The sequence below is a fragment of the Daphnia pulicaria genome, chromosome 2, assembly GCF_021234035.1.
Source record: "Daphnia pulicaria isolate SC F1-1A chromosome 2, SC_F0-13Bv2, whole genome shotgun sequence".
NCBI lineage: Eukaryota > Metazoa > Arthropoda > Branchiopoda > Diplostraca > Daphniidae > Daphnia > Daphnia pulicaria.
Window position 1 is genome coordinate 1,081,084 of NC_060914.1, and position 25,373 is coordinate 1,106,456.

Here is a 25,373-nt window from a genome sequence, read left to right on the forward strand (position 1 = left end):
TTTCTTTTTAAATAACAGACGCAAATGGAGAAAGCCGCTTACGGTAGCGACTTGCCCAGCGTTCAAATCGAACTCGAGTCGCATTTGAAGGAACACAAATCTGTTGATAAATTCCAAAGCAACGTCGAAAAGTGCATATCAAATAAGGTAAAGCGAAGAATCAAAAGGCGTCATTCTTCCAACATTTTAAAATAATCCGCCTTGAACTTTGTTTCGATTTCTTTTCTTTCCTTTTTATTTATTTATTTATTTTTTTGCCGTTATATTTCATTTGTTATTTTCTTTTTCTTTTGTGCCATTGTGCGAGAGCAGAACAAATTCCAAGGCGAGGAGTCGGCCATTTACGTCCATCACGTGACGATTCTGCAAAAGTCTTACACGGAGCTGACGATGACGAGCAAGAAACGTCTGGCGGACCTGGAAATGCTTCAGGATTTCATCCAGTCGGCCACGACTGAGCTCATCTGGCTCAACGAGAAGGAGGAGATAGAGATATCGCGCGACTGGTCCTCCAAGTCGCTCAACGTTACTGAAATTGAACGTTATTACGAGGTACGTGCCCGGCGTCTTAAAAACACAACAACAAACCCAAAAACACATAAACTGCGTTCGCCGTGAGCGAAGCATTTGCCCCAGTTGACTTTGACGTTGTTGCTGGCCCCTCTCCGTCGCCTTTTTTTTTTCTTTCTTTTTTGGCGTGTCTGTGACTTTCTTTTGTGTAGTGTCTTCCCCTTTAACATTCTGATTATTCCCAGTCGCTCTCTCACACTGTCTTGTTTGGCGCCTACGGACTATGAGTCATTGGCCAATAACCTTGACGATGAGGAAGGAGATGGCGCGGGGTTTGCGTTGCATTGTGCGAAACTGGTTCCGTTTCAAAACATGGAGATTTATGCTTTTTGAGCAAGTGCCAGTCGCTTTGGTTCGGGGCCAACAACAACTTCAGCAACAACATCATCAGCATCAATAGCCCGAGAAATCCCCACAGTTGAACAAGAGAGAGAGAGGGGGAGAGAGAACTCTCTGGCACGTTTAAAACTACACGTTCTCTCACACATACACGTACAACAACAACAACAACAACATTTCCAGTTGGTTTGCTCATGACGGATCACCGGGAGCGCCGGTTGCCGCCGTCGCTGGCTGCTGTCGCTGTGCCCTGGCCAGACCGTGAAATTCTCTCATCCGTCTCGGATTGTCCGGAAGGTTTCTTGACGCGTCCCGTCCTTCCATCATCATCATCATCATCATCACCATCACGACGCCAAAAGCGCGGCACTTAATTTTCAGGGTGGAGCTCCTTTTTTTGATTTTCGGAGAAAAAAGTCGAGAACTCTTTCGAGACACTCAAACAGACGAGGGGTGGGAATTTCGGGGGAATTTTATTTTATTTTATTCATTTAAAAAAACTTTTGAAATAATAATAAAAAAGATGAAAGAAGAAGTGTGGCCAAAAAACCTCGAGGGAATGAAATCAAAATGAAGAAGAAACAAAAAAATAAGCCGGGCGGCAACCGGAATTCCCTCTATTGCGCCATGATTAGATGTCGTGTTAGACGCTTTGACCGACGCCGGGGTCCGAGAGAGTCCCGTAGCCAACACAGCCCAGACCAGTTTGTTGTTGTTGTTGCTTCAGTTTTCATTCAAATCATAAATAGAAAAATCCGGGCTGACGTTTCGGTTCAAGTGCCACCGGGCTAATCACCCAGGCGAGAATTTGTTTTAATGAGGGGGTTGCATGCCATACGCAATGCAGCAACTCTGCACCTTGACGTCCAGTTGTTATTTATTACCTGCCGTCTCATTTTTTCTTTTCTTCTTTTTTCCTACTTCTCTTTATTTTTTTTTATCTTTCTCTCCAATTTTTCATTCTGTGGCCAGCAAAATTTCGGAATGGGATATCAGGTTGGCGATCCGTTTTTTTACCTTTTGACCGTTTGCAACCCACTAGTCGATGTTGTTGTTGTCCATCTCATTTTTTGTTGCTGTGCGAAAGGTTTGTGACTCACAAATTAATTGAATTCTCGGTTGTTGTTGATGCAATGTGACAGGCGTTGATGAGCGAGTTGGAGAAGCGCGAAATTCAAGTGAGCGCCGTCCAGGATCGCGGCGAGGCCCTTGTGCTGCAGCACCATCCGGCCTCCAAGTGCGTCGAGGCTTACATGACGGCTCTATCGACTCAATGGAAATGGCTCCTGCAGCTGACACTCTGCCTGGAGACGCACCTGCGCCATGCGGCCGTCTACCACAACTTCTTCACCGAAGTCCAAAAATGCGAACAATGGTGCATTATGTAAGTTGTTGCTATTATTTTCCGTCCACGGGATGTTGCCGATTGTCTGGAACAAGGAGAGAGAGAGAAAAAAAAGGAAAGAAGCTCCTTGATGAAACGGTCTCCTTAATCTTTTTTTTCCATTTCTCCCTTTTTCTTTCCCACAACAACAGACAAGACCAGCTGTTGAACAGCACCTACAGCCAGAGTGAATTCACGTTGGACGAAGGTGAAAAGCTCTTGAAGGAGATGCAGGACCTTCGCGAAGATTTGAGCCATTACAGCAGCGTCGTTGAGGCACTTTACGAGCGCAGCCGGGAAGTCGTTCCACTCAAACAGCGGAGATCGTCGCTGCGACAGCCCATCGCCGTCACGTCCATTTGCATCTACAAGCAAGTCGAGGTGCGTATATATCAACTATCTAGCCGTCGCCGGCCATTCCATTTCATTATTCTAATTTGCTTTCCCTTTCTTTTCTGTTCTTTTCTTTGTTGTTGCTGTTGTTGTTGCTGCCCTTACAGGTCAGCATCGGCAAGGACGAGGTGTGTAAATTGGTCAGCAACTCGTCGAAAACCAAATGGAAGGTCGTCACCAGCAACGGGGTCGAATGTCAAGTGCCCAGCGTGTGTCTCCTGATCCCGCCACCGGACCCAGAAGCCGCCGAAGCGGCCGACCGTCTCAAACGCCAGTACGACCGGTGCGAGGCACTTTGGCTCAAGAAACAAATGCGGATGAGTCAGAACATGATTTTCGCCACCATCAAAGTGGTCAAGAGCTGGGATTTGTCCCAGTTTATGGCCATGGGCAAGGATCAACGTGATGCCATCCGCAAGGCGCTGAACGAAGACGCCGAAAAGCTCCTTCAGCAAGGCGACCCCAACGATCCGCAATTGCGACGACTCCAGCGGGAGATTGACGAAGTCAATCAGCTCTTTGACGAATTCGAGAGACGCGCGGCTTTGGGCAACCGGCCGGAATTGAGCCAGCGGGCCATCGGCGACCAGCTGACGACTTTGTTGGTTCAGTTGGAAGAATCTGAGCGGACGCTGACGAGCCGCATCACGGCGCCTTTGCCGCGCGACTTGGATCAACTCGAACAGCTCGTCGTCGAGCACAAACATTTCGAGACGGAATTGCAATCGCTCCAGCCCGAACTCGAATCGGCCAAGGAGAACGTGGAAGCCTGTCCGCGCAAGACGCCGTCCATGCAAACCAAGTATTCATTCATTTATCCGATTCAATTTTTACTCGTTGAACTTGAAATTCAATTTGATTTTCATTCAAGATTGGACACTTGCATCACCAAATGGAACATGATCTGGCAAAACTCGAATTTGTACATCGAGAGGCTCAAGGGCACGGAAATTGTCCTCAACGGCCTGGACGAGTCGACCAAATTCGTGTCTCGCCTGGAAATTCAACTGGCCTCTTGCGAGAACATGCCGGCCGAGCCGGAAGCGCTTCGAAAGGTCCACGACGACCTGGTGGACATGCAGTCGAACATCCAAATGCAACAGGGTGTCATCGACCAGCTGGCCGAGGAAGCCGGAACTGTCCGCCAATTGGTGATCAGATCGCGCAGCTCAGTCAACGCCACCATCCGCAAACATCCGGACGTCGACCGGCTGGAAGCCGAAGTCAAGACGATCATCACCCGCTGGAGCAACATCTGCACCCAAGTTGTCGAACGGTAAAGAAACAAAAATTCAAATTCCTAAACATGACGTCATAAATTATTGAAATAAAAACACCTGGACACTTTGATTTCTAAAATTATGATTATTTTTATTTTTTTGACTGGACAGGCTGCAGAGCTGCGAGACGACATTCGAACACTTGGAGCGATACTCTGCCATGTCGCAAGTCAATCATACTTGGATCGACGCCACGAGCGAGACGGTCAGCAAATTGCCGCCCGTGGAGAACGGGGTCCAGGCCAAGGACCAGCTGGATAGCACAGCGGTATGGGAGCGATTAAAGACCTCTTCTTTGTTTTGCCATTTCGTTTTCTAAACGCAGTTTTACCACTGCTGCTGCTGTTGCGACTTTGACGGCGGAACGAGCGCCCCGGCCGTTTCGTTCTGTAAATTATTGTTATTGAAATAATGGCCGCTAACGACACCGCAATTTTCCTTAGAAACTCTACAACGGCGTGGCAGCCAAGAAACCGTCGCTAGATGAGGCCAACATCCTCGGCGCTCGACTTATCCGCGAGGCAAAGGTAAGACCAAATTTCGACTCCTCGGCTTTTTCTCGCTGTTTCTAGTCCTAGTCCGCTCTTGTTGTTGTTGTTGTGGCCGTTTTCGTGGCTCATGTTTTATCTCAAAAATGCCGCGTTGATTGACGTGTGGTGATTAACAGCCGCAACACTCGCACATTTACACAAACAATCGAAAGAGAAAAAGAAAAAGAAAGAAAAAGGAAAAATGTTTTTTAAAAAGAATTTCGGCACTGGCCAACACCTGGCCCACACGCGTGAAATACGTGAAAAACGTCTCTAACGCAATCTCACACCTCCGGCTTGAGCAATTTGCTGCCCCGCGCACCGACCCACCAAGTCCAACCAGCAACCACGCACACATAAATATGTTAAAATCATGTTGGAGACTACGCCCTTAAGCCCCCATTTCATTCATCATTTTTCACACAAATAACACCAAACTCGCTTGAAAACGGTTTTTTTTTAAGGTCATTCGGTGTCTGTGTGTAGATTGTAGATGTAGAAACTTGCTTTTTTGTTTTTATCGCCGTCGACTCATCCGTTTTAACTCACCTCAAAACAAAAAACAAAAACAAAACTGAATTATTTTTATGACTTTACGTCCGTCTATTATCTCACTCGTTCTCACTCTCTCTCTCTCTCTTATCTCTGACATTTGTTTTCTATTCCGGCGCGCTAATTAACAAACGTGGCTTTACTAACTTCCATCTCTTATGGCTCCCTTTTACACCCAACTCGTCTCTCCCGACCGACTCTCCCGCGCTACCAAACGACAAATTGTGTCCACCCGTGTCCCACACAACAACTCGACTCCGCCCACCGTCGCATCCGCACCCACTTCATTCGAAAAATGAAAATATCAAACCGCCAAACCAAAAAACCCTCCCATAAAAACGACTACGGCCGTCCGAATAAAACCAACGCAGATCTACGACATCCGTCTCAAGAGCTACCGCACGGCTCTAGAGGAATTCCAGCCGAGCTGGGACGGCATTGTTCAGACTCGACGCGGGCCGAGAGGTCCGGCCACGGCGGCCGAGTACGTGGCACGCGATTTGGACGATCTCAACGGCCACTACGAAGAGCTGGTCGATGCCCTGCAGCGTCGCTTGCAGCTCCTCTGCGACATGGCCCAGCAGGAACTCGACGAATTTGAGGTAATGAACGACTTTTTTTTGTTTCGGATTTTGTTTTCATTCTCTTGTTCTTCTCGCCTCTCGGATATAATGATGTTATTGTCTGTTGATTGTTGTTGGTTGTTGTTGGTTTTCCCCTATCCCCTTTCTCCCTCCTCCTTGGATCAACTAGTACTTGCCGCTACATTCGTTTGTTAGCCAAAATAGCCGTGATTATCTTTGGAACGATAGTCGAGGGGCAAGATAGGGACACCTGGGACGATGACGCCATCCATCATTTCGTTCGAGTTTGATAACGATCACCCAAATTAATTTTTTTTTCTCCCAATTTTTACGCTGACCCGTAGACGCCCGTGCGTATCTACACAGTCAGACACACACACCTACTACCCTATCCCCCCTCCAAAAAAAGAGAGATAAAGAGAAAGACATTTGTGTGTTAACAAGAAAAGGAGCAGGGACCCGAATGGAAACAAAAATTAAACCTCGGAGTCTATTGTTATGCACGGGAATCTCTTCTCTGGCTGACACACGAAGAAGAAGTCAGTCCGGTCTTTTGAAAACTGGGCCAAAAATCAGAAAGAAGAAGAAGGAGATGTGGAAAGGGCGGGACTAGGAGAGAGGAGAAAGAAACGAGCGTTTGGATGGTGAATAAACGTGTCACCCAAGTTCTGTTGAAATCAATCGTAGGAAAAAAGAAAAGAAAATAGAAAAAAAGGATAAAGGGGGGGGGGGAAAGAAAATCAAGACGAAGGAGATTGGATAAGTCTTGAGATGGAGTCGAGAATTGAGTGTTTTTTGGCATAGTCTGCTGGTTGATGCCCATAAAAGTATAAACGAGGTGGAGTTGTGTGTTCGCTAAAAGGGCGCTTCCACCATTTGTGCTGCTGCTGCCCGCCGTGTGTTTGTTGCGTGTGCGTGTGCGGGGTTGGCTTCGCTGGCCGCCCGCTCTCATTTCACATTTTCATTTTATCTCTGCCCCCGTGTGTGCTGGCCCCGTGCGTTTGTCTGTCTCGGCGACGACGAGTTTGTTGCCAGTCGATCGCCGTCGCGGCACTCGATCAGTTGCTCACTTCAACGCAGTGTCGAATTACAACCAACGCAATCCATCTGCTGCCTCTACTCTCTCCTCAATCTCTGACCAATTTTTCCCGATTTCCCCCCCTTCTCCCTTCTCTTTTTTTTTCTCCCCTCCTCACTCCGCACCTGTCCGTCCGTCTCGTTTTCCAGTCGAAATCGAAGCAACCAACACAACGAACCAAACGAACAAAAACTACCGCACAGCTTCTTATAATCGTGTTTCTTCTTCTTCTGTTTTTTTTTTTTTTTTTTCGATTATTCGTTGCATTATTCCGCCCCACACCGACACCACCACCACCGCGCATCGTCAAAACTCTTCCACCTGCCGCTGCTGAAAAACGCGCACCCAAAAAACAAAACACACAATCTATCTCACTCACTCGTTTTGATCACCCCCCTCCAATCCATCCCGCCTCTCTTCCCTTTATTGGTCCGACCTGTTGGGTGGGAAAACCAAAAAAAAACTTCCAATTCCTCCAACTTGGTAACCGGATCGCCCGCCCGCCCGCCCGATCTTCGTGTGTGTGTGTCGTTGCCTCTCTGACGGCAATCCACAACTACTACAACAACAACAACCAATTTGGGGTGGCGCGCAACAGTTCGATGTTGGATGTCTTGCGGAGAGGCCCGTGGTGCACACGTACCTGAACGAGTTGCACCTGTGCAGCAACAGCAGCGATAACGACGAAAGCCACGACGACGGAGACATGCCTTCCATTCCTTATTCGCCCAAGACGTCAATGTAAGTTGTTTCGACTTTTTTTTCTCTTTCTCTCTAATCTTTATTTTCTTTCTCCTTCCCTGTTTGCTTGGATCGTTTTTTTCTTTTTACAACCGTATTATGCGAGAGTCGCGGTGCGTAACCGTGTAGATAGATTCACGGGGGGAGCCAGAAATGAAATTCCAGATTATAAAATGGCCTGATAAAGAAATGAGAGAGAAAAAGAAACAGAAAAAAGGTGGAATTGGTGGGGTGGCAAGGACGGGTGGACGGATGATGTGTGATGTGTTTTTTCTGTCGTCATGGAAGAGAAGAAGAAAAGAGTCCAAATGGGGGAATATAGCTTATAGAAAATTTAGCCAGCTAGCCAGCCAGCCCCACATATGTCCTGACACATAGTATGTGTATGCATATGTGTGTTCTCAGTGTGTTTTCTGCTGGACGAACGGGGAAGAGCTCACCACCTTAAAAGGCCATCAACGCTGCCGCTCTCTCTCTCTCTCTCTCTCTCTCTTTCTTTCTCTCTCTCTTGTCTGTCTTCTTGCGCAGCAGCTCGTCGTCTCTTTTACGGAGGAAATTTTTATGGCTCGTCGCCTTGTGTTCCACCAACAACACACAGCCGCCCCATTTGAAAGAAAAAGGGAGGAGTACACGGACAGCCCAGCTTAGCCAGCACACATGACCACACAACCGTGCACGTTTTTTTTTTCTTGATTACTTTACAGAAGGGGAAAAAGAAGGAAAGAAAAAAAAAACAATTTTTATATCTAAGATTATTATTTTGTTTTCTTTTTCTCTTTGGAGGAGGGAATTAAACCAAAAGAAAAAGAAGAGAAAAAAAATCTGAATTTGTCTTGAAAGATGCTATTTCACCATTAGTCGATTGCTGGACAAGGCCGGCAACAAGTCTGGATTAGAGAGATAGAAAAAACAAAAAAAAAGTAGGGTGTGGATTTGTGATGGGCAGGGTTGGCTTAAAAGATTTTTTAACTTTTCGGTCTCACGCTCGTTGGGTGGAGTTCACCAAAGTACAGACCAACATGGACAGTTTTCTTATTTCTTCTTATTTCTTTTCCCCGTGGTTGCTCAAAAAGACATGTGCTATTGGGTATATATATATGAGGGAGATGTTGGAGTAGTAGTAGTAGTGTGTAGCGTATAGTAACCCTATACGGCCTCCTCCTTAGCTCGCCGACGCTTTGCCTCACGGCCAACTCTTGACGGGCCGCTTTCTTGTTTGATAAATTTTTGTCTCGTTCTTCTCTCGCGCCCATCGAACAGAGAAAGAGAGAGAGAGAGCGGGCGGGCCGAGAGAGAGAGAGATGACGTGATCACCCGAAATACAAGAAGATAGATGGTTAAAGAGAGAGAGAGAGAGATGTAGAGGATAGAGAGAGAACGGGAGGGGAGGAAAAAAATTTGCCTATTTTGGGGAATCAACCTTGTGATTGTTGTGTGTGTTAGCTTCTTTTGTTTACGGTCACGGGGGGATTTGGGTGTTGATCTTTTTGCGAAGTGGGGGGAAAAAAAGGGCAGGAGAAGGTGACGGCCCTCACATGTCAAGAAATCAGAGAGTTGTGGGCCCAGAGAATGTCAAAGAATTTAATGATGGGTGTGTGTTTCACGTGAGCCCAATGAGAGAAATAGTCAAACAAAAACTGGTTTTTTGGTTCCTTGATTTCCAACGGCAGGTTGAGTGTTTCTTTTCACTTTCGCTGTGAATTTTTTCTCTTATCCAATTGTCTAAATTTGATTTTGGTGTGTGGGCCTTTTTTTATGTGTGTTGTATAGGTCGTCCAGCCCCCCGCGCCGATCCTCCATCACGACTGTCTACATCGACTCTGAGCAGCAAATGAGCACTCGGGTGTCGACGACGACGCTGATGCAGCAGCGGCGGGACAGCGGCAACAACGGCCGGATGTCGGCCGAATCGGGGCGACGTCTCTCCCAGTCCATTGTCACGTCCTCCACCTCCTCCATGTCCTCTGCCACAGCCTCTTCCACTTGTCTGACGCAAAGCTTGTCCAGCACCCCTCACTTTGCCAACCGCAAAACTGGCCAGCAGCTGACCCTGATGGAGGCCATCCAGACGGGCCTGCTGGACGTGCAGCGCGGCGCTTACATGGATCCGGTGACGGGCAATGTCCTGACGCTGTCGGAAGCGGCCAGCCAGGGACTGGTGGACCCGACGGCCGCCTCGGCCCTCACCCAGCCCTCGCTAGGATTGAAAGACCCGCGCACGGGTCAGGGCATCTCCCTGATGCAGGCCATCCAGCTGGGCCTCTACGACGCGGGCCGCGGCGGGTTCGTCCATCCGCAGACGCGCGAGCCCGTTTCGGCCGAGGAGGCGCTCCTGATGGGCCTCCTCCTCAGAGACAAGGTAAGCACTCTGGTGGCATTAGGTGTTATTACAGCGGGGCCGCCCTCTTTGGTCGAGGCGCTCCAGCTCGGCTGGATCGATTACGACACCGCCTTCGTCACGGTGCCCCAAAAAGGCGTCAGGTGCTCGCTGCACGAAGCCGTCGTGTCGGAACTGGTGAGCGTTGAGCTCCGTCGGCGCTCCACCCATCTCTACGATGCCCTGCGGCAGGGCCTGATCGATCCCCAATCGCGAATGTTTGCCGACGGGGGCCAGCGGGTCCCCGTAGCCGAGGCCGTTGAGCGCCGGCTCATCGAGACCCAAGTCGCCACCGTGGTCGATCCCAACGGCCGCAGGATTACTCTAGGCGAAGCAGTCGACTCGGGTCTAGTCGATCCCGTTCGCTGCACCCTGAAAGTCGATTCCGTCAAGTCCGTTTCGTGGGAGACGGCCCTCCGCGATCAGCTCATCGTCAAGCCGTTGACTTTGAAGGAGTGCGTCGATCGGCAGTTGGTCAACGCCGACGGAACCATCGTCGATCCTCTGTCGTCGCCCAAACGGCCCGTCAGTTGGAACCTGCTCAGGGCCGCCAAGGCCGGACTCTTGGACGTCGACTCGACCAAATCGGTGGCCGACAGCCAAAGCGGACAAACTCTGACGCTGGCCGAAGCTCTTAGCGAAGGCATCGTCATCCCGTCCGGACTCTACGTAGAACGGCCGCACGGCATCACCATGACGCTGGAAGAAGCTGCCGAGATGGGCCTGTTGATGGCCGATGGCACCGAGAGTTTACCCCCTCGACGTCCGTCGACCGGCAGCGAGAACGACCCGCCGTCCAGTGGCTGGCCGCTCAAAGTGGCCATTGAGAGCAAACACCTCGACACCAACAGCGGCCTGTTTGCCGTGCCCGGCACCGACCGCTTGGTCTCGCTCGAGGAGTGCATCCTGCTCAACATCATCCGCTCGGATTCGGCCTCCGTTCTCGATCCGTCCACCAAGCACTATATCCCGATCCTGCGCGCTTTCGAGAAGAAAATCCTCAGCCCGACGGGCCACTACAAGGAGCCCGGTGGCAAAACGCTCAGCATCCGCGAAGCTCTCAATCGCTACCACATCATTTTCGTCGACGACGAAAGCCTCGCCCCGACGTCGCCCATCAAGAGAGGATTTTCACCGCGCCGAGAGCGTCAGCCGTCGGTCGACGGGCCGTCGGCGCCCAAGTTGAGAGCCCAGCAATCCAGCCCGTCGCCGCCGCGCAAAGTGAGCAGTCGGCAGAAGAGCGTTGACGCCGGATCGCCTTTCGACGGACTGCCGCCGCCGGATTTGCAAGACGTTCGCCTGGCGACGGGCGTCATTTTCTCGCCGTCGACCGGAATCGTTTCGATCGACGAGACGAAAGAGACGCTGAATTTGCTGGAAGCTTTAAAGCGAAACATTGTCCAGCCGAGCAAAGTCAAAGTGCGCGATCCGGCTTCCCCGGCCAAGGAGCTGTCGGTCACGGAATCCATCCGCAAGGGCATCGTGTCGAAAGAGACGGGCGATTACAAGTACTCTGGCGGTCGCACGCTGTCGCTGACGGAAGCCGTTCGAATGGGAGTCGTGATGGTGATTGGCCGGCCGGCCAGCGAGCCGGAAGCGGTGATCGATCTTGCCAAGTCGTCCAACAGCTGGAGAGATTTACGCCTGAAACTCATTGATCCGTTTACCGGAGCGGAAGTGACGTGGGAAAGCGCGCTGGAACGTCACATCCTGGACCCCGAAGTCGTCCTGCAATTGGCCGCCAAAATCACCGACCAGCATCAGCCGCTCTTGACGGCCGAACTCCTCGCGTGCATTGTCTTGTCGGATGCCACCACCGGGAAACAGTTGCCCGTTAAAGACGCCCTGGATCATGGAATCGTCTCGGAGAAGCGACTGGTCGAGTTGATCCAGGAACAGAAACCGGTGCCTTACCGCCTGATGGACATGGACAGCATCCCGCTGGACGGTGGCGACCACCGCAAAATGTCGCTGGCCCAGCAGACTCGATCGAAAATCACCACCGAACCGAAATTCAGCGTCGCCATCGGTCGCGCTCGATCCGTCCAACAAGAGCCGGGCAAATTACAGCGCATCCGTCGAAAAGTGATGAAACCGCGCGAGGCCGCAATCCGCGGCCTGGTGGACGCCCAGACGGCCGAGTTGCTTGAATCGCCGTCCGAATCTGTAGAGACTTTAATGAAGAAACAGAAAATCGACGCCGAGACGACAGGCGCCATTAGCGACATCCTACGCGGCCAGCAGTTGACATTCAGAGAAGCGCTCGATCGTGGCGTGCTGGACAACGAGACGGGCGAAATGCAGTTTCCCGTCGCTTCGAGTGTTTCAATTACTGAAGCGATCGAAAGAGGCTTGTACGACCAGCGATCAAACTGTTTCGTCCATCCGGAAAACGGGAGTTCGCTCAGCCTGGCCGAGGCCATCGAGTGCGAAATTGTCGATCCGCAAACTCAAGTAGTTGACACCCGTTCCAAAGAGACGAAATCCGTTTGCCTCTCGCTGGCCATCACGATCGGTTTGGTGGATGAGCAGAGCGGCGACGTTCAAACAGCCAACGGCCCGGTTCCATTGATGGACGCCGTCGCCCAGCGACAGCTTTACTTGCCGTCGCCACGCATCTGGTCGCCGCAAGTGCCACCCATCGGCCTCACGTTGCCCGTCGCTCTCGACCGCAAATTGATCGACGCTTCGACCGTTGAAATGATCCATCCGCTCACCGGTCGCCGCATGCCGCTGGAGCAGGCCATTGAGAGTCATCTGATTTTGGGCATTCCTTATCCAGCCGCCCCGGAATACGTCCTCCTTCGCCGCGCCATTGAGAAGCGCATGCTGGACGTGGATCGTCAAACTTTTACCGACATGACGGGTCGTAAAATGAGCGTGACTGAAGCTCTGGAACGAGGTGTTCTAGTCATCAAGCGTCCGATTCAATATCATTCGAGCATCGTCACGTCGACAGAATCGACTCACTCAATCGAAACGCTCATTTCGACGGAAACTTTGATCACGCGAACGGTTCACTGCGTGTCCGGCTACACTTTGATCGGCGGCGACCAAGTCAAGAACGAACGGACCGGCCGGTTGATGACGCTGGAACAAGCCGCTAGACTTGGACTCATCGTCGGCGTCCAGGCGGATCAACTTTCGTTCCAGGAAGCCGTTTCGGAGGGATTTATTAATTTGGCAGCCGGCACGTTCACCCGCCCTGGCACTCACGAACGCATGACCATCAATCTGGCCTTGAAAGAAGGGTGGTTACGACTGGACGGCTATGCCGACGTCCGATTGAATACGACCAGCTCAAGTATGACGGCTCAGACGCTCATCTACGACCATAACAGCCAGCAGATGATCACCGTCGGCGCCGCTATCCAGGCCGGCCTTTTAGGTCAAAACGGTGAATACCAACAATCCGGTAAACTCATTCCGTTCAGCGAAGCCGTCCGTTTGGGCCTTGTGGCCGTTTTGGGCGTTCCGGAAATGGCCGGTCGCGACTCTGATTCAATGCCCGTCTTATTCAACTTGTCGCCGCTCAGCAATCGAGAAGCCAGCGAACCGGTCCTGGTTTTCCGATCCCGCCGGACGTCCATCCGCAACGCTTTGAAAGAGGAAAGAATCGCCGGGCAGGCCCAGTTGATGGTCCGAAAATCACGGATGTCGGTGGACGAAGCCCTTCGTCAGAAGTTGGCCACCCCGTCGGCCATCATCTCCATCGAAGAAGACAATCGAGTCCTTTTGGTTGGCGAACCGGAGCTTCGAATCTCTCCCGTCGACATCCTTGACCGAGATTTCGCCATAGAACAAGGCTTCTACGATCCATCACAAGAATTATTCATCGACTTTGAGACAGGCGATGCCATCCGAGTGGCAGACGCAACTGCTCTCGGTATCCTGGACGGCCGCGAGATTTTGGTCAAAGACTTGCGCTGCAATAGCCTTGTCACTTTGGAAGAGGCGATTGAAAAACAACTGGTGGACACTGACGCGGGTCACATGTTTGATCCCAAAACGGGCAGGAAAGTCCCTTTTTACGAGGCCGTTGAACTCTGCTGGATTGAAGCCAGCCCTGCCGCCCATCGAGCTCACCTGGGCGAATCCATCACCTTCAAATACGCAGTGACTCGCGGATGGTATGCAGTTGACAGCGGTCTGTTGACTCTACCGAAATTGAAAAAGCCAGTCCAGTTGGCCGTTGCCATCCGACACCAATACGTCAATCCAGATTCTATCATTTACCGATCCTTCAACACGGGCGAAGATTTGACTCTGACCCAAGCCGCTCAGCGGGGATGGGTCGATCTGTCTGCCGGAACTGTCAAGCAGAGCCAAGAATCCAAACCGATCGATTACGCCAAAGCCGTTCAATCGGGTCTCCTGCAACCGAAGAGGAAATCCATTTCATTGGAAGCCACCATCCGCAATGGAACTTTGGAAGCCAGCAGCGGAAGAGTTACAGAGTCCGTCTGCCGGAAGCTTCTAAATATCGAAGAAACGATTCAATGGGGCCTGATTGACGCCTTCATTTCCGAAATAAGCGACACGAAACGACAAAAAATCGTCTCACTGGAAGAAGCCATCGAGATCCGGATAGTTGACAGCGCCAAGGGTCGCCTGATGAACACAGCTGCCGGCCAGTGGATCGATTTCGTCGCCGCCTTGAAGCAGGGATTGATTTCAACTCACGTGACGACACAGAGCATTTTCGACGCGGTCGAAGACGGACTCTACGATCCGGAATCCAACCGATTTTCCAACCCGTTCACCGGCAGGCAAGAGTCTCTACGTGAAGCCATCGATAGCGGCTTGATTGATGGCTCGTCCGCTCGCGTCCAGCAGGATGACGCAAGTTTCATTTCACTCGAAAAAGCGGCCCTATCTCTGGCAGATCAAAGACTCGACCGGGCCATCGACGAGAAAAAGATTGTCCCGTTACACAAGGCGTGGTCGCTGCAAGAAGCCCTGGCCCATAAACTTTACGAGCGCGAAACTGGGCTCTTCGTCATGTCCGGCAGGGATAAGATGACTCTGCAAACGGCCATTCAGAAAGGTTTCGTTGAAAAAACCGCCTTGACTGTCAAGGATCCCCGATCGTCTGATATTCTGAGTTTGGCTGATGCCATCAAGATTGGCATCATTGATTCGACGTCGGGCATGGCTGTTGACCCGTCGACAAGTGTCGAAATGGACTTTGTGACGGCCATGGAGCGCGGCCTCATCATTGGCGCCAAGCGTAAATTTTCGGTGACCGAAGCCTTGCTCAAAGGGATGTACGACATGAAATCGGGTCGCTTTTCGACGCTTTCCGAGGTCCGTAAACCCAAATTGCCGACAGATGTCGCCATTCGAAACGGTGTCATTGACTCTACGGCGAATTTGTTCCGCAACTACAAAACGGGCGGCGTGGTGACTTTCGAGCAAGCTGTCCGCGATCAGCTGATCGACGTCAAACAAGGAACGCTCCGCATTTCGGCTAAAGAAACGGTCGATTTCCAGCACGCGCTGGATTCTGGATTTTTGATTGAAGTCCAGCGTCCTCTCTTCCTCAGCGAGGCTATGGTCAAAGAAGTCTTCGATGACCAGACGGGCCTCTTCCTCGACCCACTGACTGGCCAGTGGCTGACACTTGTCGAAGCCATCGATAACGGACTCATCGATCCCGAGTCGGTCCACGTCAAAGACACCCGCAATGGGTTCCTGCGGAAGATTTCCTTGACGACGGCCATTGAATTGGGCATGATCGACGGGAAGACCACCCGCGTTTTGGACCTGTCGAGCAACCAGGAGTACACGCTGGCAGAATCATTTGCCAATGGATTGATTGTTGACAGCAAAGCTCCCGTTTCCATCCAGCGAATGATTCATCAAGGTCTTTACGATGAAGCCACCGGCCGCGTCACCGATCCCAATAGTGGCCGACAGATAACAATTCACGAAGCGCTCAGACGTTGCGTTCTTCACCCGTTTTTGCCGTGCTTCTTTGATAGACAAACCGGTCATCTGTTGAGCCTGTCCGAAACGTGCCGGAACTGGATCATTGATCGCCAAACGGGTCTGTTTCGACCTCCGCATTCCAAGCTGGAAATTCCGTTAAACAAGGCCATGGAACGTGAATTGATTCTCGATATCGAGCGGCCCTTCTCACTCTACGACGCCATCCGCGTCGGCTTCTTCGACCGGCATCGCAACTGTTTTTTCCACCCCACCAACGGCCGCCGACTCAATCTCGATGCTGCCTGCAAGGAAAACTTGATTCAATCGACGAAGTCCATCGTCAAACATGGCAAAACGGGCCGCTACATGAAACTGGACGAAGCTGTTTCCACTGGATTGATCGATGCGGAGCGCAACGTCTACTGCCTGCCCGGCACTGGAGATTTGACCTTACCCCAAGCCTTGGAGCGCTGTTTCATCGTGACGTCAAGGTCGGGTCTGACGCTCGAAGAAGCCATTCGAAACGGGCTTTATGCCCACGAGACGGGCAAATTCGTCGACCCTTCAGTTGGTGATTTATTGGACTTGAACCAGGCGCTGAAACACGGGTTGATTGATGGCTCCACTACGGCCCTCAAGGACGCATCCACTGGCAGTTTGAAAAGTCTGAATAGCGCCGTTGAAGACGGAGACATTGACGGGGTCCGCGGAAGGGTGGTCGAAGCCCGAGGCAAGCGATCCATGAACTTGGAAACGGCCGTCAAGCAAGAAGTGATTGTCACCGTTGAGCGAGCATTGACATTCGATCAGGCCGTCCGCGATGGCGCCATCGATTTGAACGTTGGCACCTTCGTCGACCCGCGCAATTCGTGCCGTCACACCCTCGAAGAAGCCATCCGATACGAATTGATTGACCCCACATCGGCTGTCATCAAGCACCCGCAAACCGGTCGCTTCATCACGGTCAAACGAGCCATCATGGAAGGTATCGTCGACATGCGCAAACGGGCCGTCGTGAACCCGCAAACCGGTCATTTGGGTCCGCTTTGCATCATTTTCGAACAAGGAACGGTTGTGTTCCACCGACAGACGATTGGATTCGACGAAGCCATCGAGCAAGGCCAATTCAACCTGAAAATGGCCCGTTTGATGGAACCGGCCAGCAGCGAAGAATTGAATCTGAAACAAGCCATCGCGTTGGGCTGCTTGAATTCGGATTCCGTTTTGGTTAAAGACAATTTGCACAAACAGCTTCTCAAACTCTCGGCCGCCTTCGAGCTGGCCTTGGTCGATGCCGATCAGGGTCTCGTTTTGGACAATTCCAGCGGTAAACAAGTGTCCCTTAGTGAAGCGTTAGCTACGGGTCTAATAGTCACACCCAAACGACAGCTCTCCCTGATAGAAGCGATCGAATTCGGCCTTTACGACCGTGAAACGGGTCTCTTTACCGATCCCTTTACCCAGCGCTCGCTAACCCTTGCCCAAGTTGTCGATGCGTCACTACTGGATTTGTCGACTAACTTGGCCAAAGACCCCAAGACGGGTCGCATTGTCCCCATAATCCAGGCCATTGAAGAAGGTCTAGTGGATGCCTCTTCCGGTCGATTGGCCAACATGAACTTGGCGGAAGCCTTATCCAAAGGATTCCTTTTGACGACTTCTGCCCGGGTAAGCCTAGCTAGCTTCCGGTTTTCCGTCGGTATGACTTACGCTCGGTACCACCACCTGCTACATTTGTGTTACAAAAGCGCTTCCGTCATCCCGCTAATTTAATCGGAATAATCCCCACATATTGATGACATACATGTTGAATGTATTTGTCGGAAGATGAACAACCTCCTCCTCCTCCCCCCTCAAGGTTCCGGTTTCCGTTGTCATTCCAGCTTATTGTAATCGCGCGGAATATGGAATCTTCCTACATACTAATCCATAATAACTCTTTGCTAATTTTCCGTTCGTTACATTTCTAATCCGTTTTTTATTCGTTAACCGTGGTGGAAGGGTGAAGGTTAATTAATCCAAAAATGATGAAGATAAAGGTGTGCCAGTGCCCCCCGTACCGTAATGTTTCAGTGCGTGTGCTTGTATGTTCGAATTTGAATGCTTGTTGATGATGATTTTCTTTTGTATTTTATTGTTAGTCTTGTTCGTTTTGATTAACTTGATTAACTTTTCTTCTCCCCCACTTACCCGGCTCCGGCACTTTACGCTTTTTGTTTTCTTTTATCGTCAATTTGCAGCAAGCCATGGAGGAAAGGTACAAGCTATGCGATGATGGTATGGCTCGTCTCCTCGTCTGGATTTCCAACGTTGAAGCCCAACTGGCCAACCAAGATACTGTCCGTGAGGATGTGGCGGAATTGAAGAATCAAATTAACGTTATCCGAGTAATTTTCAAAATAATCCCAAACCATCTTTCTTTATCGATTTCCGTAAACTATATTTATGATCTTTCAGGGCGTCCGCGATGATTTGGAATCGCATTCCCGCCCGGTCAACGCCTGTTTAGATCAGGTGCGTCAAATCGTCAGTCAAGGTGGTGAATTCCTCTCGGCCGATGAGATCAACACCCTGGAAGCTAAAGGTCAGGAACTGAAGAAACGTTATGACAACGGAACCGACCAGACAGAGAAGTTGCTCCGCAAGGTGTCGATTGCGCTGGACGAACTGCACAAATTCCGCACGGAAATCACCAATTTCAAGACGTGGATGGTTAAATCTAATAAATTGGCCGAAGAAAAAGAGCGCCAACTGGCCAACCTTAGCCGAGTGCAGGCAAATGCGGAAACGACAAGAGAATTCGTCAGTGATGTCATCGCACACCAGGCGGATCTGCGCTTCATTACCATGGCCGCCCAAAAGTTTGTCGATGAATCAATGGAATATCTCGTCGTCCTCAACGACTTCCGCGATCGTTTACCACAGAGATTGAGACGCATTGAACCCTCTGAACTGTTGGTCAAGGCCGAAGTGGTGGAAGTCACCGAGGACTATCAGGTACTGTTTAATTGCCTTTGGTTTGATTTGGCTAGTCCTTTCGTTGATGACTAACTCTCCATTTCCACTTATAGACATTGATGAAGCGAGCCAACAAGTTGTCCGACAAGATGAGCGACATTAACAGTAAGCATAAGGATTACCAGGACATTGTGACCAAAGCCAAAGCCTGGCTGAAAGAAGTCGAACCAAAAGCCACGAAAATCGTTAACGAGCCACTCGGAGCCGAACCCAAAATGGTCGAGGATCAACTTGGCCGTGCCAAAGCCCTCAATAATGACGTTGTTGCCAACGAACGACTGGTTAATCACACCGTTCAGGCGGCGGCTAGTTTGTTGACAGCCCTAGATGGCGACGTTTCTGAGGTGGAAAAAAGCAACCTTCAAAGCGTTCCTGCTGATATCCAAGAACGCTACAAGAAGTTACTGGATGCCTTGGCTGACAAATGTCAATTCTTGGACAATGCGCTCGTGCAGAGCCAAGGAGTTCAAGAAGCTTTGGATTCGCTTGCCAACTGGCTCAGCCAGGCTGAAAATCAGCTCAAGTAAGTGAAGTTTTGCATAAACCTTTTGAAGTCAGGATTTATTTAAAATGGATATGTTGTTGTGCAGGACTATGACACGGCCAACCAGTTTGAATAAAGATCGACTGGATGAACAGCTCCGAGAACATCGGGTGTTGGTAGCTGACATTGAAAGCCACCGCCCCAGTTTCGAGAGTATTAACGAAGCTGCAGCTGCTCTTATCGCAAATCCGGATAACGCCCGTGTGGCTCGCAAGATTGAAGCTAAAATGAAAGACATGAACTCGAGGTAAATTGCAACTATTAAACTATCTCAACAAGAAATCGTCAGTGTAATAACTTTGGTTTTCAGGTACGAGAAACTTCAAGATAAGGTGTACAAGAGAGGATATGTGTTGGAAGAAATCGCCAAGTCGTTGGATAGTTTCATCAACTCGGTCTCCCAGTTCGACGACTGGTACCAACAAGTCTGGGAAATCCTTGACTTTTCTGATCAGGAAGAAGCCGATCAACTCGGTGCAAGGATCGAAGATATTTCTCGCCAAAAAGATCAACGCAGAGAAGACTTCGACAACATGCTCCAGAATGGCAGGACTTTGGTCATCAAGAAAGACATCGCCGACGCTACTCCTATTCGAGAAAAAATCAAAAGTAATTTAATGATGCAACTGATTCGCAATAATATGTATCTAACAACGTTTGTTTTTCAGCATTGGAAATGCAATGGAAGGATTTGTCGACAGTCATTGATCAAAGTCTCAAGGACGGCAAGGCCAGAACTGATCAGCTCAACACCTACGAGAAACTGCGCGATCAAGTTCTCGAGTGGTTGACCAAAAACGAAGGTCGAGTCGACACCCTGGAACCCGTTGCAGTGGATGCAGACATCCTCAAGCGACAAACGGATGAACTTCGAGTAAATTGCACTTGCTTATCTCCTCATCTTATTTGACTATTGAAACGTTCTGTTTGGTTTTCTAGCCAATCATGAAAGAATTCCGCGACTACGAGACCACCATTAGCCGCGTAGCTGATTTGGGTTACGCTTACGAAAACATGACTCGACTGGTAGGAGACGGTTCCCGCAAATCGAGTATCGCGTCACCTTCGAAGCGAGCTTCCATTACGACTCGTAAGTACCTTTTTCTTTTGTTTGTAATTCACATCTTAGGCCTTGTAGTGGTAGTTCAGTGCTTAGTAGGCACTAGATGGTTGTAGACGGAATGTGTGCTGTTCATGTAGTCGATTTGGTGAGAAAAAGCGTTGACGTGTTGTGTCTGTAGTGCGCCGTTCGTCACAAGATGTGCGCCGCCCATCGCAGGACTTGCGCCGTCAGTCGCAAGACTTGCGAAGTCCGTCACCGATTAAAGTAGGTATGGGGGCGTTACCTATCAACCAGCTGATCAGCAGCGTCGCGTCCAGCGGCTTCAATAGTCGAAGATCTTCACAAGACTTTTACGGCTCGGAAGGTAGATAGTCAAAAATCCAATGCTCCTGCCAACAAAAAGGAGCACTCGGCCTATGCTTGTTGGCCAAAAATAAATAGGCTACATCGCACGACGTGGATAATACGTCCATAGCTCACGATATAACACGCGCATTTTTAACTCGGCTTTTCCCCGCTTGCAATAATATCGTTTTTTTTTTTTTTTTTTTTTTTTTTTTTTTAAATAATCCGAATTCAAGACTTGATCCAGTGTGGCTTCACATAACTGCTTGCAACGAAAACAGAAGCACCTGGCTTTACTGTTATTTTGACTCAATCGATCTAATTGGAATATTTCTATTTTTCTAGACTCTTCCGTCGTGGAAAAGCAAATCAAGGACATTAACGATCGCTACAGCCAGCTCCTCTCAAAGGTCAATGACCGAAAAGCGGAATTGGAATTGATGACTGAAGAAGCCAAGAAGCACACAGACGCGCTTCGAACGCTGGTCGCCTTCCTGGATAAGGTCGAACGGCAGTTACCTCGCGATTCGGCCGTTCCTCAAACGAGGGACGACGCCGAGAAGCAGTTGAGAAGTGTCAAGAATGTATTGGAGGATATGTATGATAAACAACCACAACTTGATACCCTCAAGACTCAGGTACGCATTTTTCCTTCCTCTGTTTAATGTTTTGTTAGTCTTTGTTTTAAATCGTTTTATCTTTCATTGGATGATGTAGGTGTCTGAACTACTTCGGAGGAAGAGTGGTGTTCCTGGCGCAGATGCTCTACAAGATCAGATGATGTCTGTCTCTGGTCGTTGGAAGGACCTGCAGGATCGTTGCAAAGCTCGCTCTAAATTTTTGGAAGACGTCAAAGATTTCCATGATACTCACGACCAGTTATCGGCTTGGCTTACAGCCAAAGATCGCATGATGTCTGTCCTTGGTCCGATTTCCTCCGACCCACGTTTAGTTCACCATCAGCTCCAGCAAGTTCAAGTCTTGCGTGAGGAGTTCAAGGTATTGATCTTATCTTTTCTTCTTTATTTGTAAAGGGGTTGATTATATATTTTTCATCAAACAATTAGGCACACGAGCCGCAGGTTCAGCATTTGGAACGCTTGGCAGATTCGATTTTGGAGATTGCCGAACCCAATTCGAACGATGGACGCAAAGTTAACGACAAAGTGGTTTCGATCTCCGCCAAATGGTCGGATTTGATTGGTCGTCTCGAGGAACGCAAGCAAAACTTAGACGCCGCATCAGGCACGAGTCGCCAGTTCTACGCCAGCCTAGGCCAGCTACAGGATGCTCTGCAAAAGATTTCTGATAATCTGGAGGAGTTGGCCGTCGAAAACGTCTACCCAGAAGAGATACTTAAACATCTGGAAGACCTCCAAGATCAACTAGAGGGTCAGCGGCCATTGATTGCTGGTCTGGAAACCGTTGGCGAACAATTGTGTGCAGTTTTGAGCGATGCCTCATCTAAAGCGGAGGTCGCCCAGAAACTCAGCCAAATTGACAAAATGCATGCCCAACTCCAAAAGAAATTGGACAACCGTCGTGCGGAACTCGAGAATCTTTTGAAAGACAATCGGGAATTCGAAGATCAATGTGGGCAGCTGCAAGAGTGGCTGGGCGATTGTGCCCGTCTACTAGTTGATGCATTACAGGTTTCCGCAGATCGCGATATTTTGCGTCGTCAATTGCAAGATAACGAGCCAGCCTACAAAGATGTGATGGACAAGGAGCATGAAGTCATCATGATGTTAGACAAAGGTCAAGAGTTGGCAAACCAGTCGCCAAACAAAAACGACGCCAAGGCTTTCAACAAGTTGTTGGAGAGAATCCGTGGAGACTGGAACAAAGTCCGCCAAGAGACTGTCAGTCGCCACCGCCGATTGCAGACTTGCATGGAACTCTGTCGTAAATATGATGGATCCCAAGAAACGTTCATTCCGTGGCTTGACCAAGCTGAAGAGAAACTCAATCAGATGCAACCAGTTGCCTTCAAGAAAAGCGACTTGGACGCACAAGTTAAAGAGCTGCAATCCTTCCGCAATGATATGTCCAGACACAGCGCCACATTTGAGACGAATAAGTCTCTCGGAGAATCTTTCCTGTCGGCATGCGACATTGACAAAGACGGTGTCAAGAGCGAGCTGACAACCACCAAGCAACGTTGGGATCAAATTAATGCTGCCGTCCTGGAACGTTCTCAATCACTGGAGGATATTGCTCAGCGTTTGGCTGAGTTCATCGAACTCTTGCGCGATTCGCAACATGCCATGCAACGTTGTGAGGATCGACTTTCTTCTCATGACGCCTTGGGAGCTGCAGCCCGCGATTCCAGATTGCTGGATCGCATCCGAACACTCCTGGATGAAGCCGTTCTTCTCGAAAAGGGGGTAGACCGTGTTCAGCAGTACGCCTCTGGATTAGTGGCTGATGCTGCTAGCCATGAATCTAACGCTAGCCATATTCAAGACCAGGCTGACGATCTCGCCAGACGTTATTCTGAATTACGAGCCCAGCTTGAGGACCGTTGCAATATGCTGGAGACAGCCTCTGTTGCTGTCTTGCAGTTTAATGTAAGTCATTTTATTGATTTATTAGGCTCAATCTTGTTTAGATGTTTTTCAAACAAATTTACGTTCGTATTCTTCTCCTTTAGGAACATGTCAAGGCGGTCTTAGGTGATTTATCCACTCTGGAAAGTGAGTTGGATTCAATGGCACCAGCTGGAAGAGATTTAGATACATTGAACAATCAACTCGATCAGACAAATCACTTTTTGGCCAAACTTGAAGCCCGCCAGGCTGAAGTTGAAGCAATTGCTACCGACGGCCAGAGCTTGGTATCGGAGGGACACGCCCCCGACGCACAAGGTTTACGCGATCAATTAGATTCCCTTCGCAAGCAAACGTCACGTTTGGAGGATCGCGGAAAGAATCGGCTAGACGAACTCGAGAAAACGCTTGTTCGAGTTGAGAGCTTCTACGACTTATACAGCAACATCATGCAACATATTGACGAGGTAAATTATTTTGATTTCTTTGCCCTTGGGATCTCATCACTTTATCCTGTTCATATATATTTTCTAGGCTTCGAACGAAGAACGAGCTTTTAAACCCATCGTTGGTGACGTTGAATTGGTTCGTCAGCAACAAGAAGAATTTCGTAGCTTTAAGCAGGAACTTATCATTCCTCTCGGTCAAAATGTGGAAGAAGCTAATCGTGGCGGCCAAGGTTTAGTCCAGTCGGCCGCAAATGGTGTATCAACGACAGCCCTTGAATCTGATCTGGAAAAGATGAATGATCGTTGGAACAATTTGAAAGAGAAACTCAATGACCGCGAACGTAGACTTGACGTTGCATTCTTACAATCCGGAAAGTTCCAGGAAGCTTTACAGGTAATTTTTTTTTTACACTGATTGAAAATGTTTGTACTTTCATTCTAACAATAAACTTTTGCTACTTTAGGGCTTATCGAAATGGCTCTCTGACACTGAAGAAATGGTTGCTAACCAGAAGCCTCCATCAGCAGATTATAAGGTCGTCAAGGCTCAATTACAAGAGCAGAAATTTTTGAAGAAACTGCTGTTGGATCGTCAGCAATCGATGTCTTCGCTGCTGGATATGGGTCAGGATATAGCAAATCATGCTCACCCTGAAGAGCAGGCTGAAATTGAAGAACAACTCCAGGAATTGGTGGCCCGTTTTGACGCCTTGACCAATGGCGCAGACGACCGAATGGACGCCCTTGAGAAAGCGATGGCTGTAGCCAAGGAATTCCAAGATAAGTTCTCCCCAATTGCTGACTGGTTGGAGAAGATGGAACGAAAAATCAAAGAAATGGAGATTGTTCCTACCGATGAAGAGAAGATCCAGCAACGCATTGAGGAACACGACCTGCTTCATGATGACATTCTCAGCAAAAAGCCAGCTTTCGATGGTCTGACTGATATTGCCACAAATTTGATGTCATTGGTAGGAGAAGAAGAGGCTGGTGTCCTGGCAGATCGTCTGACAGAACTGACCGATCGCTACGGCGCCTTGGTGGAGAACTCTGAAGCCCTTGGTCGGCTACTGAGCGATGCCAAGAGCGGTTTGAGACACTTGGTTCTATCGTACGAGGACTTGTTGGCCTGGATGGAAAGTATGGAGTCCAAGTTATTCAAGTACCGTATTCTATCGGTTCACGTCGAAAAACTGCAAGAACAAATGGAGGAACTGATGTATCTGACGGAAGAAGTGGCAGGTCATCAACCTCAAGTAGAGTCTGTTGTCGACACTGGTCTGGAGCTTATGCGACACATCACCAACGAGGAAGCTCTGCAACTCAAAGAAAAACTCGATTCAGTTCAGCGTCGTTACACCGATTTGACCGGAAGAGCCGATGATTTGTTGAAACATGCTCAAGAAACTCTACCACTTGTCGAGCAATTCCATTCATCGCACAATGGCCTCGCCAATTGGCTCTTGGATGCTGAAGACCGTCTGCAAGCCCTGGATTCTTCGTCGGCGGCTTCAGGAGGAAGCGCTGGATTAGATGTTCAGGAAAGTATTATCGCTCGCTTAGAAAACGAATTGGCCGAGGTCAGACCTTTCTTGGATACGGTCAATCAAAGTGGACCTCAACTCTGCCAGAGATGCCCAGGTATA

General features: G+C 49.6%; 1 protein-coding gene across 5 annotated transcripts in view; it reads left to right on the forward strand.

The window, feature by feature from the left end:
• Positions 1–25,373, forward strand: part of LOC124326964 (microtubule-actin cross-linking factor 1-like) — a 67,294-nt gene that overhangs the window by 29,098 nt on the left and 12,823 nt on the right. For 3 of the 5 annotated variants that reach the window (XM_046785681.1, XM_046785683.1, XM_046785682.1), the window contains 25 exons: positions 19–147; positions 313–552; positions 2,052–2,293; positions 2,446–2,674; positions 2,794–3,488; positions 3,558–3,962; positions 4,078–4,234; positions 4,410–4,493; positions 5,420–5,650; positions 7,309–7,451; positions 9,222–9,810; positions 18,000–18,146; positions 18,217–18,756; positions 18,831–19,300; positions 19,368–19,568; positions 19,632–19,930; positions 19,990–20,195; positions 20,261–20,411; positions 20,563–20,748; positions 21,075–21,367; positions 21,447–21,728; positions 21,797–23,299; positions 23,383–23,745; positions 23,813–24,121; positions 24,192–25,368. In XM_046785681.1, coding sequence (XP_046641637.1) covers positions 19–147; positions 313–552; positions 2,052–2,293; positions 2,446–2,674; positions 2,794–3,488; positions 3,558–3,962; positions 4,078–4,234; positions 4,410–4,493; positions 5,420–5,650; positions 7,309–7,451; positions 9,222–9,810; positions 18,000–18,146; positions 18,217–18,756; positions 18,831–19,300; positions 19,368–19,568; positions 19,632–19,930; positions 19,990–20,195; positions 20,261–20,411; positions 20,563–20,748; positions 21,075–21,367; positions 21,447–21,728; positions 21,797–23,299; positions 23,383–23,745; positions 23,813–24,121; positions 24,192–25,368 — 9,271 coding nt within the window. The remainder of the gene's footprint in view (positions 1–18; positions 148–312; positions 553–2,051; positions 2,294–2,445; positions 2,675–2,793; positions 3,489–3,557; positions 3,963–4,077; positions 4,235–4,409; positions 4,494–5,419; positions 5,651–7,308; positions 7,452–9,221; positions 9,811–17,999; positions 18,147–18,216; positions 18,757–18,830; positions 19,301–19,367; positions 19,569–19,631; positions 19,931–19,989; positions 20,196–20,260; positions 20,412–20,562; positions 20,749–21,074; positions 21,368–21,446; positions 21,729–21,796; positions 23,300–23,382; positions 23,746–23,812; positions 24,122–24,191; positions 25,369–25,373) is intronic. The other 2 variants (XM_046785684.1, XM_046785685.1) reach the window with 2 other exon arrangements.